At 39.8% G+C, this 16,076-nt stretch overlaps 1 protein-coding gene across 2 annotated transcripts in view; it reads right to left on the reverse strand.

Annotated features, from left to right (window-relative positions):
• PUM1 (pumilio RNA-binding family member 1) overlaps positions 1-16,076 on the reverse strand; it is a 127,192-nt gene that overhangs the window by 8,895 nt on the left and 102,221 nt on the right. The window contains exons 13-18 of one of the 2 annotated variants that reach the window (XM_010836883.1): positions 14,172-14,439; positions 11,657-11,786; positions 9,676-9,810; positions 6,448-6,585; positions 3,309-3,434; positions 2,090-2,211 (exon numbers count right to left, since the gene is read on the reverse strand). In XM_010836883.1, coding sequence (XP_010835185.1) covers positions 2,090-2,211; positions 3,309-3,434; positions 6,448-6,585; positions 9,676-9,810; positions 11,657-11,786; positions 14,172-14,439 — 919 coding nt within the window. The remainder of the gene's footprint in view (positions 1-2,089; positions 2,212-3,308; positions 3,435-6,447; positions 6,586-9,675; positions 9,811-11,656; positions 11,787-14,171; positions 14,440-16,076) is intronic. The other variant, XM_010836882.1, reaches the window with a different exon arrangement.

A 16,076-nucleotide genomic window follows, 5' to 3' on the forward strand; every position in this document is an offset into this window, starting at 1 on the left:
GAAAACCCTAAAGACTCCACCAGAAAATTACTAGAACTAATCAATGATTATAGTAAAGTTGCAGGATATAAAACCAACACACAGAAATCCCTTGCATTCCTATACACTAATAATGAGAAAACAGAAAGAGAAATTAAGGAAACAATTCCATTCACCATTGCAACGAAAAGAATAAAATACTTAGGAATATATCTACCTAAAGAAACTAAAGACCTATATATATAAAAAAAAAAATTATAGTTTTATATACTTATATATAATTATAAAATTATATACTTTATAAAATGCTTTATAACCCTTCTCTGCTAACTCCAACATCTGGGTGGTATGGAACTATATTCACTGGGGATTTTTCCATTTTCATTTTTTCTTCTTGAGTATAGGTCACATTTTTCTGTTATCTAGACATGACAAATGATGCACTGTTACCCTGAGTTCTGTCATATTCCTAAGAGTATTACTCTCCTAACCTCTTTTTGGGGAAACTGCAAACCTCTCCCAAGCAGTAAGCAGCAGACGAAATCCCCACTACATTCTTTCGGCCTTGGTAGGGCTGCCTTGGGTTCGTCCTGTGCAGTTTGGTTCAGGAGTGAACCAGATGTACAAAGTTTAAATTTAGGCTCCCCCCGCCTCCCTGGTTCTCTTCCTTTCCAGAATTTCTCCCCTGTCACTGCCTTCTCGGAACACCAGTGATTTTCTATCCTAACTTAGCCTACAGACTAAAACTTTCCTAATTATAGTCAACAACACCTTTTATAAATTTCAAAGTTACTAACAGACTAGATTTTTAATGGTTCTCAACACAAAAAATGATAATTATGTGACATAACAGCTAAAGTTATTGTAGGAATATTACAACATATAAATGTATCAAACCAACAGGTTGTACACTTAAAACCTGCACAATGTTACCTGTCAATTATGTATCTCCCGACTTTCCCAAAAAAGGAGGTGTGGGAGGAGGAGGAGGAAATTTTCCCAATGCAGTGAACCTTCTTTCAAGTATCAACAACCTCCTCTACTCACTTCTGGTTATCGCTGTGTTCCTGGTCACCATCTAATATCTGCAGGTAGTTTCTGGCATTTTGTCAACAATTTATTAGTTGTTATACATGAGAGAGTTGGGCCCCAAATAGCTACTCACTTATTATCAGACCACAACCCTAATACTTAACACTATACAAGGGTGAGACATTAAATACACTGAACAAGACAGTAAATAGGACTGTGACCCCAAAAAGAGACCTAAGAGGTTCTGTCTTCTATTTTCCTAATCCTAGCAAAAGTCCATAAAAACCAATACAAGGTCTAGGAGATGATCCTAATGTGGTCAGGGTGTTGAGACACTGGATCTGGGGTGCTTTTATTTTTTGTCTCTATTTTCCATGCTGTAATAAGATTTCATAAATTAAAAGTGAACAATTTAAAAATCAAGGCTGTAGGAGTCACACCTGCCCTGCAATTTACTTTAAAAACAAGAGAAGAAAAATATTCCAAAAAATACAGAGAACTATATTATACGTAAGATAAGATACACAGACTCTACTCAGAAGAGCAGATCATTAACCCACTGGAGGGCCATCAATTTCTTCTTCAATCTCTGCTACTTATAAGTTACCTAAAACATCTTTCACAACCTGGGAATAACTAATACATTTAATTATTGGGCTGGTATGATATGAAGACTTGAAAAGAGATTTTGAAGAATATGAAGGCCTTATACAAAGATATGGTTACCTTCCTTTTAACTCCAGTATCAATGAGGAAACTAAGTAAAGAACATTTCACAATTCCAAAAAAGTAAATTCATGAAATACCCAGTTTACCAAAGTACAAAATGTATGTGCTTTAGAAACAAATTCCCCAGATTTCAAAGTGGCTCACTCTAGGGAAGTAAGGAGCCCACTAAGAGACGTCTTATGTTTCATATTTTGCAGTAGAACTCAATAGCTATGTATTACTTTAAGGAAAATAAACATTAAAAAGAAGAATAAGAAGAAGAAGAAAACAGTATGACAATTTCTCTAGACCTGAAATACTATTTAATCATTTCTTCTGGAAAACAGTCTGTGTAATTCAAAGCACATACCTTGCAAATTTGTGCTGACTCAACACAAGTACATTGCCTCGAATTTCTGCTACAATTTTACTTTTATCCTCAGGACGACCATGCTCCAATACATGCTGGATTACGTAATTTCCATACTGATCCTGTTTCAAAAACAACAGAAAATTTTTAATTTATATAAACAAGCTCTATGCTACCTAAATTCTGACATTAATCAACACCTATCTTCCTTTGACACCATGATGGCTTACCTGAATACTAAAGAACACATATGGAATTTTTTAAATGGACAGGTAGTGACAATTTTCCCCTATCATTACAAAACAGGAGCACATCATTACTAGACAATGGAATGTTTCTATATGTATTTATGCCAAAAGGTCCTAGTCAGGGATTCCAAATAAAGAGCTATTTTTTCTAACAAATGGACAAATGGGTCTCTGCACCTGTCTGTAACAAAGAAAAACTGGAAACACTGGCATCACCTAACTAAATACCACCACAAGCGTATACTGGAGACACCCATCTAAAGTGAAAGGCGTGTTTAAAGAGTAAGTGTGTGAGCAAGGAATTCCAAAGGCACAAATATTTATTTGTAAGATGTAAAAAATTAAGTGCATACAAAGAATACTTTTTTTAAAAAGTGCCTATGCCAAATGTGTCTGCTTCTGGACAGCAGGATTATGGAACATTTCTTGTGTTCTGCTGCTCCTTTCTGAACTTTCAATTTTTTCTACAATGAATATTAATACATTTATAATCTCACATCTCTCAGCAAAACAAGCAACAAGCACCACTCCAAAAATTGCTTTAAGACAACATACTACATGAAGGAAGTGTTCAAACAGTATGATATGGGAGAAAATTTTAGTCGAAGCAAGACAAATTTAAAAAACCACAGAAATCAACTAATCCATTTAGTTCATTTGAAAAGATGAAACTGACAGACTACATGGCCTGCCTAAGTGGCCGCAGCGAGCTTAATCCACCACAGGGCTCTGGTTTTTGACAGTTCCTGGCAGATCTCTTGATGCCTCAGAGGTAGATCTCAACTCCAAGGGCAGGGTTCTACTCATCATCCATATTCATAAAAGATGAACCAGGCTGGTATAAATGAAAACTTTCCCAGAGCTTCAATGGGCATTTTAAACACATTAACCCCTTCTGGAAAAGAAACCTGTGCTGAAAAAATGCATAAGCCCCCAGGTGTTCACAGTTACTCTACCGGCAACTCCACTACCTGTACAAGTTGCTCTGTGTGCTGGTGAAGCTCCTCTAAAATAGGGAGTGTCTGGTCAGGGAGACAGTGCTCCAGGATCCTCTGAATCACTCGGCAGCCATAAGGATGCGTGGACAAAGCAAACACCTAGGGCAGACCAACACAGACAAGAAAACCAAAGGTAACAGGTGCCACTTTCAATACTTCAGCATTATTTGTATACATTTTTTCATTAATTTTCCCAATGACCTCGAAAGACAGTCATGATTATTCTTGGTATACAGATGAGAAAACCAAAGTGCCTAAGTTTACATCATGTGCCTAAAGACTTACAGACAGTAAATGACACAGCCAGGATATTATTTCCTACTCTGACTACAAGTCCAAATTATTAAGTATGGCATTTAAGTTCTCTCTGCAAATAATAAGGTGTGTATGGACAAATGAGGATAAACTCTAACTTCTTAAACCCATTCCAAGAATTCATAGATTTATACAAACCCAAAACTAAGAAGGACCTTCCCAAAAAGTTTCTTTAGAAAGGAACAGAGAATTAATTAAGGTCCTAGAAAACACAGTTAAAGAGTCCACAGGGTCAAATGATGGCTTTAAAAACAGAAAAAGGGTTTGGACCAAAGCCTGAATGCTTTCACATAACCACAGGATAATGTTCTGAATTGAGTTGGGGTGTTTTCCAGCAAGAATGGATTCCTCTTTTGTTGAGTCTGGAACAAGGGGAACACACAGGCTTCAGATTCAAAGGACCCAGTCTCAACTCTGCCCTTCCTACCTGAATGACCTGGAGCATCTGCACCTCAAATTTATTGTCAAGAATAATGACAGTAGTGATGAGAACACTTAATACGCTCCCTAGTGGCTCAGACGGTAAAGAATGTGTCTGCCATGCAGGAGACCCAGGTTTGATCCCTGGGTTGGGAAGATCCCCTGGAAGGAAATGGCTACCTACTCCAGTATTCTTGCCTGGAGAATCCCACGGACAGAGGAGCCTAGTGGGCTACCATTCATGGGGTCTTAGATGTTCACCAAGTGTCAGTCACAGTACTAGGTGCTCTATACGCAGCTCCATGTGCACAGCTATACACCTGACACACTGCTGTTCTGCTCAATTTTAGCTTTATAAAAATGGTAAACACTCAGTCTAGAACTTATTTCACTCAACATAGTGATTCAAATATTTACTTATAATACTATGAGCTTCTATCATTTATTCTGTTTATCTGTATAGCATAAAGTCGAGAAAGATTTTTTTTTTTTGGGGGGGGGGGGCCTGATCCTCTCCTGATAGACATCTAGCTTATTTAGTCTTTTCCTATTAGAAGACTAATGCTGCTTTAAACATGTCTAAACATATCTCGTCAGAGAGGGCAATGGCACCCCACTCCAGTACTCTTGCCTGGAAAATCCCAGGGACGGAGGAGCCTGGTGGGCTGCAGTCCATGGGGTCACTAGAGTTGGACACGACTAATCGACTTCACTTTCACTTTTCACTTTCATGCATTGGAGAAGGAAATGGCAACCCACTCCAGTGCTCTTGCCTGGAGAATCCCAGGGACGGGGAAGCCTGGTGGGCTGCCATCTGTGGGGCTGCACAGGGTCAGACACGACTGAAGCGTCTTAGTAGCAGCAGCAGCAGCAGCAAACATATCTCATGGTATACATGACCAAATATTTCATCAGGTATATACCTACGCCGGGAATGCTGAACTTCAAGACTTTGATCCCTGGTTGAGGAACTAAGATTCCACATGTCACGTGGCATGGCCAAAAAAAAAACCAAAGAAAATGATCTACTATTTGTGGTCTTATTTTGCATTTTCATGATTACTAATGGGATTACTTTTTCATGTTTCTTCTGTCTACTCAGGCTTTCAGCCCATTTCTGAATTAACTTGTATTATTCTCTTTGATTTTAAGAGTTCTTTATATATGCTGGTTATCAATTCACTGGCATTTTCCACCTTGAAAATATTCCCCCCGCTTTGGTGACTTAACCCGCTTACTTTTTTGTATATTTCAAGCACACACAAAAAAAGGTCTTAAACAGAGGTACTCTTTTTTAAATAACTCAGAAAATCCCAAATAATCCCAAGTTACTGTCTGGGCTTCCCTTGTGGCTCAGCTAGTAAAGAATCCGCCTGCAACGCGGGAGACCTGGGTCTGATCCTTGGGTTGGGAAGGGCTACCCACTCCAGTATTCTGGCCGGGAGAATTCCATGGACTGCACAGTCCATGGGGTCGCAGAGAGTCTGACATGACTGAACGACTTTCACTTTCAGTGTCTGTACTCTACTTAACCATTGCTGTAATTGAGCAAACTGCAAAACCTAAACTATTCTAAAATCCCATTTTGATACAGGCTTTAGGAGTTCACATGACTATACCTGAAAATTTACCTGATATTTCCAATCTCCCCTCCTTTTCAAAAACAACAACAACAAAAGCTGTGGTATGACAAAATATCAACTCTGCTTGGAAGCTGGTGCTAAAAGCACACTGGTTCTTATGATACACAATAAACAGGCAAAATCAGAAGCTAGTTCTGGTTGGGCGCCACTTAACAGAGTTCAAACCAACCTGATCATTGCCCCAACCAACACCCCAAAATTAAGAAGCACCTTGGTGTTTTCTTAAGATGGGGGGACAGGGAGGGATGGAGGGGAGATAGACATGTAGGGCCTCAGTCAACCCCTGCATTAGAAATGCAGAGTCTTCACCACTGGACCACCAGGGAAGTCCCACACCTTGTTAAAGATATATATAGTCACACATAACCTGTAAGACTGGTTTTGTAAATCACCTAAATTTTAAAACATGATAAAAACTTTTAACTATCAAGATAAATAGTACTTAACCAAATGAAAAAACTTACTCTTCAAATATAAGACTTCACAACTCTGATGATACTATCTCATCCTGACATGATCGGGCATCTGCTTTAATGATGGAGAGAAGATCCATGGACAATTAAGGGAAGAGCTGGAGGTACACAGAGCTAGTACCTAGTAACACTGAAGAGGACTGCTATTTACTGCAATCTAAAATACACTAAAAGCCCCTGAGAACACTCCCATCGTGTTCTCTGCTCACAATGGAAATACCCATCAACTTGTTTCCCTTATTTCTTTACTAAGTCACTTACCTGCCCCTTAAACGCATCAATGATAAACTGCAGAGACTGGGGCTGCACACATTCGATGCACTTCTGCACCACGTGATTGCCATTCTGGTCTTTCACACACTTGAGGACGTGGCCATCCAGTTCCCGAACCATTTCATTCTAGTTGAGACAAGGAAAGAAAGCACCACCAGAATCATAGAGAGCAAAAACCTGGACAGTCAACATTCTCCTTGCCAAACACAAAAGCACGGAGCAGGGAATCCATGACAATGAAAGTGGGACATCTCAGCTGTGGCACTCAGACAACCTTGTAATGAGGACTGGAGTTTTTCCATGTGATAGCAAATTTCCTGTAACAATAACCAGTCTTAAGAAAAGTTCTCTAACTTGCAAAAGACCTCTTGGAGTTCCAAAAAAATGCAGTCAATTTCAAATAGAAAGGAGCCAGTATCAAATCAACTATACTGTATTAGAGACTATCACATACAATTCACCATTTGTCACCATGACAACCCTGTAAAGTACCTATCACTAAAAATGACAGTAGTTAATCTAGAGCCAACTCTAGCTAGGCAGACCTCTAAGTGTTTAACATGATCTGACTCATGAATCTGTCTGACAGTCCTCTGCAGTGGCCACTACTACAGACGAGGAAATCAAGGCACAAAAAAATTAGCTGACTTGTTAAATTTCATAGACCTGGACTTGCCCCAATTCAAACCCAAGTAATCTGACTCCTGTGTGTGGCGATACACAGATCATGTCAGCAAATGACTGGTCAATTAAATATTACCCTGCACTCTCTCCTCCACCCATATATATGAATATATGAACATACTGAGTCTGAGAAGGGTTAAAACTATAGACAGTGACTGAATCAGAACTCTAGCCTGAGTCTGTGACTCCAACATGATCTTTCCACCAGGCCAGACTGACTGCATAATCAGCTGGAACGGTACTCTCAGTTAATGAAAAGTATCCAAAGTCAGGGAAAAATACAGGACAAGACCAGACATTATGTGGTGTGTATGTGTGTGTGGGTGACATGGGTACCAAAAAAGAGCCATTGGGATTTTTACTGGATGCCCTCCTGAAACTCGCTGACTCAGGTCTCCTTCGCTGAATACCTGCACAACAGCTGGGCCCTGGTACTTTCTGCCCAATTTCTTTGCTGTATACAATCTCTATATATTAGCTACACAGTGCTGACTCTATATTTACGGTATGGGAGGAGACAGCAAACCAGTTTAAGATGGTGACATTTACGAATACAATTGTCTTAAATCCTTGAGACGTTAAGCATGTAAAAGCACTAAAAGATTTTCTAATTAAAGAAATTCAACACTACACTGCCAGGGACTAAACAAGCAATAGATTCAGGACAGTTTGCCGAAAAAACTAATCAAATGTCAGAAAAGAGTAACTTATGGAAACATAATTATGAGAATGACAAATAGAGGATGATGCTTATATAAAGATAAAGCACCAGTTCTAATAATCAAAATGAAGGGGAACTGGCTTCCCTGAATATTTTCTTGAGCCCAAAGAGGTAAAAACCCCACTGGAGATCAATTTATTTCACCTAAAATACACTTACATCTGGAAAACACTAGGTTATTTGTACTGGGAAAGGTAGTTTAGACCCAGAACAGGAATCCCAGAGAAACCAGATCAGGAGAAGATACTCAGGAATATATAGGGTAGAAAGAACAATGCGGGGGCGGGGTACAGGGAAGAGAAGGGAGACATAAACTACTACAATGTAGCCACTGGATCAGAAAACAAACCAAAAAATACAGTAAAATATTAAAAAAAAAAAACAACAATGTATCATATTCATGGGAGAGGGCAAAGATGTGGAAAATACCTGGGAAATCAAAATTTCCTGCTTGATTTCAGTAAGCAGGCATTATGGTCAAGAGAGGGGAAAAAGTTCCATGTTCAAAAGAAACAAGAAAATTAACAAGGAAAGATTCAGTCATCATATTTTCATCCTGGAACATCCCAGGGAAAATTAAAACTGATAACGATCTGAACATTAGGAGAAAACAAACCCCTGCTTCTAATCACTTACACACAACATCCTCCTCTTCCCGCTGTACCTCCTGTGCTGGGTACTGAGTGGAATGAACTCCCAACCTGCTGTGTGTCCCCTTCATTTCCTCCGCCCTCACCAGCATCTTGTCAGCCCCATCTGAGTCTCACAGCTTAAGGACTCTGGACTCCCCAGCCTTCAACTGCCATCGCCAACACCAGCATGGTGTTTTGTTTTGAACTGGAGGTTGGTGGGTGCCTCGTCTGGCTCAGAACTTGAGTCCAGAGTAAAGAGTCTCATTACCGAACTCTGTTCTCAGAGAGGGCAAGTGGCTCATCACTGCCAGACCACGGTCACCCCCTCCATCGAGAAGGACTGGGTGAATTCAGAGCCCAAAGGCTGAGGTTTCAGATGGGCAACACCCAAAGCTCGAGGTACTGCCTCCCGCAGACACAGTGCGGCCTGCACACCTGCCTGGGGGCTGGCTGGGCTTCTCCGGCCCCGTGGTCTGTGTGGGGCCGGCTGGACCTCCTCCATGACAGCTCTGAGGCCGTGAGCTCTTCATGCGCTTTCTGTGTCAGCTCCCACTCACAGCACACAGCACCTCAGATTTCTGTCCCATTTTTTCCTGTCTACCTCCTCTGTAGCCTGGACTTCTCCTCCTACAAAGTCTCCCCTCAAAGGCGTGAGCACAGGCGCTCACGTCACCCTTCCCCACATGTGCTCTGTGGGCAGTGCTCAGTCTCGGCCATCTCTGTGCTGGCGACTGGCACGCAGTGGGCACCAGATCAGTGTGCCAGACCTGATGCTGCCTTAGGCAAGAGCTCATTCAATAAACAGTGTAAGTGAAGAAAACTAGAAGGTATATTGGAAAAAGTTTTGTTTGTTGGGGTCAGTTTGGGTATAAGGAATTGACAACTTTACTTTCTTCACCTGTTGCCAAATGAAAAACCCACCTTTAAAATCACACCTACTAAAGACTTAATTCTGGTCAAAAGGAAAAGTATTTGAAACCACTGGTTTTAACAAGACACTTGATCCACTATAAATTTACAAAATTCACTGCACAATTCATGCTTGCCATGCACAGAAGGCAGCCACAAGCACCGAAGAAAAACTGAGAGAAAACTAAAGACTGACAAATTTACAAGGTTCACCACATGTACCATGAAGAAACACGAAACACCAAGAGAAAAGTTAAAGGGGAAACTTACAATTACCTGCTGGTCTGAGGGAATAAACTCAAGAGCTTTCTGGATAACACGGCAGCCATACATCTGCAGTGCCAATGACAGGACGTGGCCTCGAATCCGCTCAGCCAAAGCCAGCTTCTGTTCAAGGCTGCCAAACTAGACACAACATGTGGGTGAGCACCATTACTTAGGTAGAAAGAGAGGCCAGAGAAAGCAAAGCATTCACTATTCTGTATCAACCACCGGCATACCTCTTTTAGCCCTGTCATCTGTGATTAACTAAACCTTTTGTTTATAAACCCTTTGTTTCTTCAAGGCAGTACTTATCAGAATGTGATTAAGAGGAACTCTTTTTAATGTTAAAAACACTACTCAGATATCCAACTGTAGTAGTTTCTGCTAAACAAACAGGCAATTCCTCAAAGTTGCCCTTAACTCATCAATACTATTAAATATACCTATATGCCATTAATTACAAGAGCATTTACATTTATTCTAAAAACAACAGTACATGTGGAAGACACTTTATTATTAAAGCTTTAGACAATGTCTGAGGGATATCTAAGGATTTCTTGCAGCAAACCTACATCACTTTAGGTGTCTGAGTCTGTAAGTTGAACTTTGTGAAGTTTAAGCCAAAGCACACATGCACACTCCTTCTGAATATGCTGTTCTATACTACTGTAAGAAATGACAATGTCTATTTATACAAGTCAACAGGATCAGGGGGAAAGTTGGTAAAATCAAGGGGTAGGACTGCACAATGTCAAGTCTTCCTAGAATGTCTCTCCATCCTTGGTTTTTTACTTTCATTTGAATAGCACATGAGACTGATAAGAGACTTTATGATTAAGAATGCCCAACCCACTTATTTTCCATAAAAGGGAACTCAAGTCCAGGGACGTTCTCTAAGTCAGAGAAGTTCTCCAGCTTGTCCCAAAGCGTACTGCTATCATCAACCGCTCATGTGGCCAGCCTAGCTGCATTAACCTCTGGAGTTGGGGAGGTCTGTGTTTTTACATATACGTGACCAAAATGGCAGTGAAAAGGTATCTGAAAGTCAAAATTGTAAGAGTCATATTTAGGCTGATTCCTCAATCCACAGCTAGAGAATTCAGAGTCAAAGAACTTAGATTTTGATGAGAAAAGTTGGGAAGATAAAGACTGTGAGTGAGCCATTTTTTAAAAATCTTCACAAAAACCAAAAAAAATAAGATGTAAGAAGATTACAAATTTCTCTTGTTGAGGGACAGGTAATGTGCAGAGTTGCCGCATTTTACCCCTGTACCAAATGTTTCATCTCAATGTTTCACTCCTTTCTGGCTTTATAATAGGGTTATTGATACCACGGCCGTGTAGTACATCACAGCTACAATGGTCAGTAAAAAAACAAAACAAAACAAAACAAAAAAAAAACTGTGCCTTTCTGACATTTTAGTTTAGAAGAGGAAATAGACATTAATCCAACAATCTCACTGATCCTTTCCAAAGACAATGATAACAAGAGTAGACATTATCTGCATTAATAGGAATAATAAGGAATCAAGGCTGAAGGATCACCCATGTATCAATCCTCATGACTGGTTTATGATGAAAAACACTAGAGTTGGTGTTCAAAGATAATTCTCTAGGAAACCATTTTTTAAATTTTTTTTCAGAACTTTATTGTGGCCCTCCTAAAATTATCTGACACAAATTTTTTCCTCCAAACATGACACTTTCAGTGAAACTATTTTGGCAATCAGAGATATTGTGCTGGATCCTAAATGAAGAGAGTGGTTCTACAAGCATGTTTCTCAAATACACTAGCATTATCTGCTTGGCTATTTAAACGATGCACTTCTGCTAACGAACTGGAGAAATATTTAATCGTGCTTCAAAAAGACCATTCACACTTCATTTTAATGACTGGAATGAAATTGCAATTCTAAAAACAGCTAATGAAAATAAAAATGCTGTGGAGATTCTCTAAAGGCACAAGACAGAAAGAACAAAGGCTTACTTCAAAGAACTTCTGAATGACGTAATTTCCAAATACATCCACCATCAGCTGGTAAGCGGCCTGAAGGATTTCATTGAAGACAAGTTGGCGTTCGGCTGGTGTGGCACGCTCAAGTTTCAGCTGAATGAATCTGAAGTACAAAGTAAAAAGAGCAATCACAGCATTTTAGGAAGACTTGGAAAATATCTAAAGACTAGCTCAATTTATGTAATTTTTCAGTTCTGAAGCTATATGTATTTGTGTGCATATGCATATATGCACACACACAACTGTTACTTAAATAAAACACTTGAGCTCACTTACTTGAAGAATTACTGAAAAGGAAAAAAGTTATACTATGAAGTATCCCCTATTTTAACCAAGCTTTTAAAATTATATTTAAGTTCCAGTAGATGTCATTACAACAGGACATGTATTTCCCTGTGGGATGGAGGGAGAGATGAAAAGTGGGGCAGAAAAAGAGAAGAAGGTGAAGGCAAGAGGCACAACACCAGGAGAACCTGGCCAGACGTTTTCTCTTAGAAAACCAGTACCACATCAATAAACTTAAAAGCCCATGGTCCCTATTTTAGTCTTCAACACACATTCATATGAAGTACATATGTAGTACATATTCATTAATGGTGTGGAACAGTAGTCATCTATGTGCAGGATCTTTCTAAAGTAGCAGCTACTCAGTTTGCCTTTTTTAGCTCAGAAGACTGTATTTAAAAAACCATGTTTTTCTCTTAATCTGGACTTTAGGATTTAAATATGAAAAATCCTTACCCAGTAGCAAGCTGGTAGAATTTAAAGAGGAGGCAAATTCTTTGGGAATTGTTTTAGTGGAATCATCGGAGAGAAAGAAACGGGGAGAGAGAAGGCTGGATGATGTCATCATAACTCTGCCTGTTCCTGAGGACCAAGGTCCCTTTCTGTGAAGTCCACTGGAACAGGGAGCAGTAACCAAAGCTAAATAACAGCATTTTCTAACCTCTGTGCAGACCCTTACTTCTACAGAAGGGAACAACAAAGGAAAGTGGTGGCAACATCTTATTCCTGAGCCTAAGGATCCAAACTTGCATGTGAACAGTGTCTCTGAGAGAAAGATTCTTAACAGTGATTAAAGCAGCAAGTACTGTACAAACGTCTTTGTGTTAGTATTTCTGTTTTTCTTGAACTGTAGACATTCTGTGAGGTCTCATGAACAAAGGCTAATGAACACCAGGCTAATCTTTCAGAAAGGTAAAAAGGCTTGTTTCAGCATGTGATCCAGATTATTGTTCAGTCGCTCAGTCGTGTCCAACTCTTTGAGACCCCATGGACTGCAGCAGGCCAGGCTTCCCTATCCTTCACCATCTCCTAGAGCTTGATCTAACTCATGTCCATCAAGTCAGTGATGCCATCTAACCACCACCTCCTCTGTCATCCCCTTCTCCTCCTGCCTTTAATCCTTCCCAGCATCAGCGTCTTTTCTAAAAAGTGTTCTCGTATCAGGTGGCCAATGTATTGGAACTTCAGTTTCAGCATCAGTCTTTTTAATGAATATTCAGGATTGATTTCCTTTAGGATTGACAGGTTTGATCTCCTTGCAGTCCAAGGAAAGGACTCTCAAGGGTCTTCTCCAACACCATAGTTCAAAACCATCAATTCTTTGGCGCTCAACTTTCTCTATGGTCCAACTCTCACAGACATGACTACTGGACATGACTACTGGAAAAATCATAGCTGTGACCATAGGGACCTTTGTCAGCAAAGGAATGTCTCTGCTTTTTAATAAGCTAGGTTTGTCATAGTTTTTCTTCCAAGGAGCAAGCGTCTTTTAATTTCATGGCTGCAGCTGCCATCCAGAGTGATTTTGGAGCCCCCAAAAATAAAGCCTGTCACTGTTTCCATTGTTTCCCCATCTATTTGCCATGAAGTAATGGGACTGGATGCCATGATCTTCATTTTTTGAATGCTGAGTTCTAAGCCAGCTTTTTCACTCTCTTCTTTCGCTTTCATTAAGAGGCTCTTTAGTTCCTCTTTGCTTTCTGCCATAAGGATGGTGTCATCTGCATATCTGAGGTTGCTGATATTTCTCCCAGCAATCCTGATTCCAGCTTGTGCTTCATCCAGCCTGGCATTTTGTGTGATGTACTCTGAATCTAAGTTAAATAAGCAGGGTGACAATATACAGCTTTGACATGCTCCTTTCCCAATTTTGAACCAGTCTGTTGTTCCATGTCCAGTTCTAACTGTTGCTTCTTGACCTGCATACAGGCTTCACAGGAGGCAGGTAAGGTGGTCTGGTATTCCCATCTCTTAAAGAACTTTCCACAGTTTGTTGTGATCCAGATTACTAAATGGCTACTGTCAATCACTTTGTATCTGATGGCTCTCACAGCCTCTAAAATAAATAATAGGAAGTATACCAAAAGGTAAATTTCATTTCATTAATTTTATAGCAATTTCCTTAAGTGTATACCTTATCTGAGGCATGGAATTTAAGGCATTAAGATTTCGGTTACCTTAAGTGCCAAAGCCAAGTCCTCACCTGGAACCATGCTGGTCTTGGGAAAACTCCATTATGTGCCCAGCAATCTCCCGCAATTGTAAATTAGGATATCGGTTATTTCGAAAATCTTCCAAAAGCCTGCTCCTGCCAGAGGGCATGACATCAGACATTCCGTATCGCAAACGGGAGGAGGAAAAAAGGGTGCTGCTGGGGCTGAAGAGGCTGGAGGCACTGCTTGCGCTGCGGTACTTGGCTTCAGCGCCTGGAGCAGCAGAGATGTATCTTCCACTGCCATTTGTGAGTCCTCCTGTTGGTTACAGAACAGGAGAACTCAAGACTCATTCTCATTTTGTTCAAGAGAAGAAAAAGCATCCCATACATGAAATCTTGTATCACCTCTGATTTCTTTTCAAATCTGTTGCTTTTGTGTTAAGACTCAATTCTATTAGTGCCATGATTTTTATCAGGCCAACTCACCAAGTTGGAAGAAAACTTCTGCACAAAAATTGAGAGGAGAGTGCTATTAAACACTGATAGGACACTGCTAGCGATCATGGAGCAAGGGTTAGTGAGTCCCTTCGTAATAAGTGAAATGAGGAGGAACGTTCCTGCTTTGTGAACCAGGATCAGAAAAGACAAACTGCAGAGACAAGAGTGGTTTTCCACTCCCATCTCTGTGGAGATTCCTGCCATCAGTGAATAATCCCCACTCCCATCTGAAACCCTTTCTTAAAAAAAAAAAAATGGGGTACCCAGGTTAGTCTGTTTTATACAGTGGGTCCCCCAAAAAAGTTTTGAAGGCATAGTTTTGCCAGTAAATAAAAGTATGAAAATCACTAAGGCAATGCAGGCCAACAATTAGACATAAGGCACAGGGGAAAAAAAAAAAGGATATATACTTTGAAATGGAAGGCTTTCAAGTTCTTCATCAGGAATGGACAGCTTCTAACTCCTACTAGAACAGAGCCTGAAGTAATTGCAGTAGCAACAACTTTCAGGCCACTAATACTGCCATCTTGACTGCTGACAAAGAAATAATCACTATGAATCCCCAGACAGAAAAAATAGAGGAAAAACTGAAAAGTCTATCAAGAGGTAATTATGAGTATCTGTTTTCCTTGTTGTTTTTTTTTACAATACTGGCTTTTTTTGTTTGTTTGTTTGTTTTAACTTTAGATTGTACTATAAAAAGGACGTGAAGCCTTTTTTTTTTTTTTGGTTCTTCCCCCATTCCTACATTGCAAAGTAGGTAAGAAATACCATTTAAACCACAAAGAGAGCAGATGAATAACAACCCAGGAACCATGAGAGAAGTCACCCACCATGAACTGCCTGTTAACTACAGAGTTTTAATGACAGTTTAGTCTGGAGTTCAGTGGTAGCTACAAAAGGATACTCAGCTTGGATTTCTCCACAGAATTCTAGGGCCCAGTTTCAAAGGTCTGGGTCTCAGTGAAAACTATGGAACCAAAAGGAAATGGCTCACATTTTTAAATAATTAAATAAAAACTACTTACTGAGCATTTGTCCTATGCCAGCCTCTATGCTAGCAGTATTTCATATCCACTTTCTATCAAATTCTTACTGGCATTACGGAAAAGGGAGTTTTAAAAATCCCGTATAAGTAACAGAAAATTAAGGCCCAAAGATATGAAATGCCTCTCCAAAGATACAAAACTCAAATTCACCATGGCCAGAATTTATCACAGAATTCTTAACTCCAGAGTTACAGCTTTGCAACCAACCACACAATACTCCTTTTCAGATACAGTTATACAGTTTTCGTTTTCTAAAGGACATTGTTATTCTTGTCAAAATTCCATAATATTTCTTAATCCAAAAGGAAAACATTTCTTTCAGCAAAGGAAGACAGGAGGTTTGTAAGAAAAAAGAACAGTAGCCATATGGCTGCTTTTTATTCCATTTCAAAAATAATTCTTTTTT

Source organism: Bison bison, unplaced genomic scaffold (assembly GCF_000754665.1).
Source record: "Bison bison bison isolate TAMUID 2011002044 unplaced genomic scaffold, Bison_UMD1.0 scf7180017864068, whole genome shotgun sequence".
Taxonomy (NCBI): domain Eukaryota; kingdom Metazoa; phylum Chordata; class Mammalia; order Artiodactyla; family Bovidae; genus Bison; species Bison bison.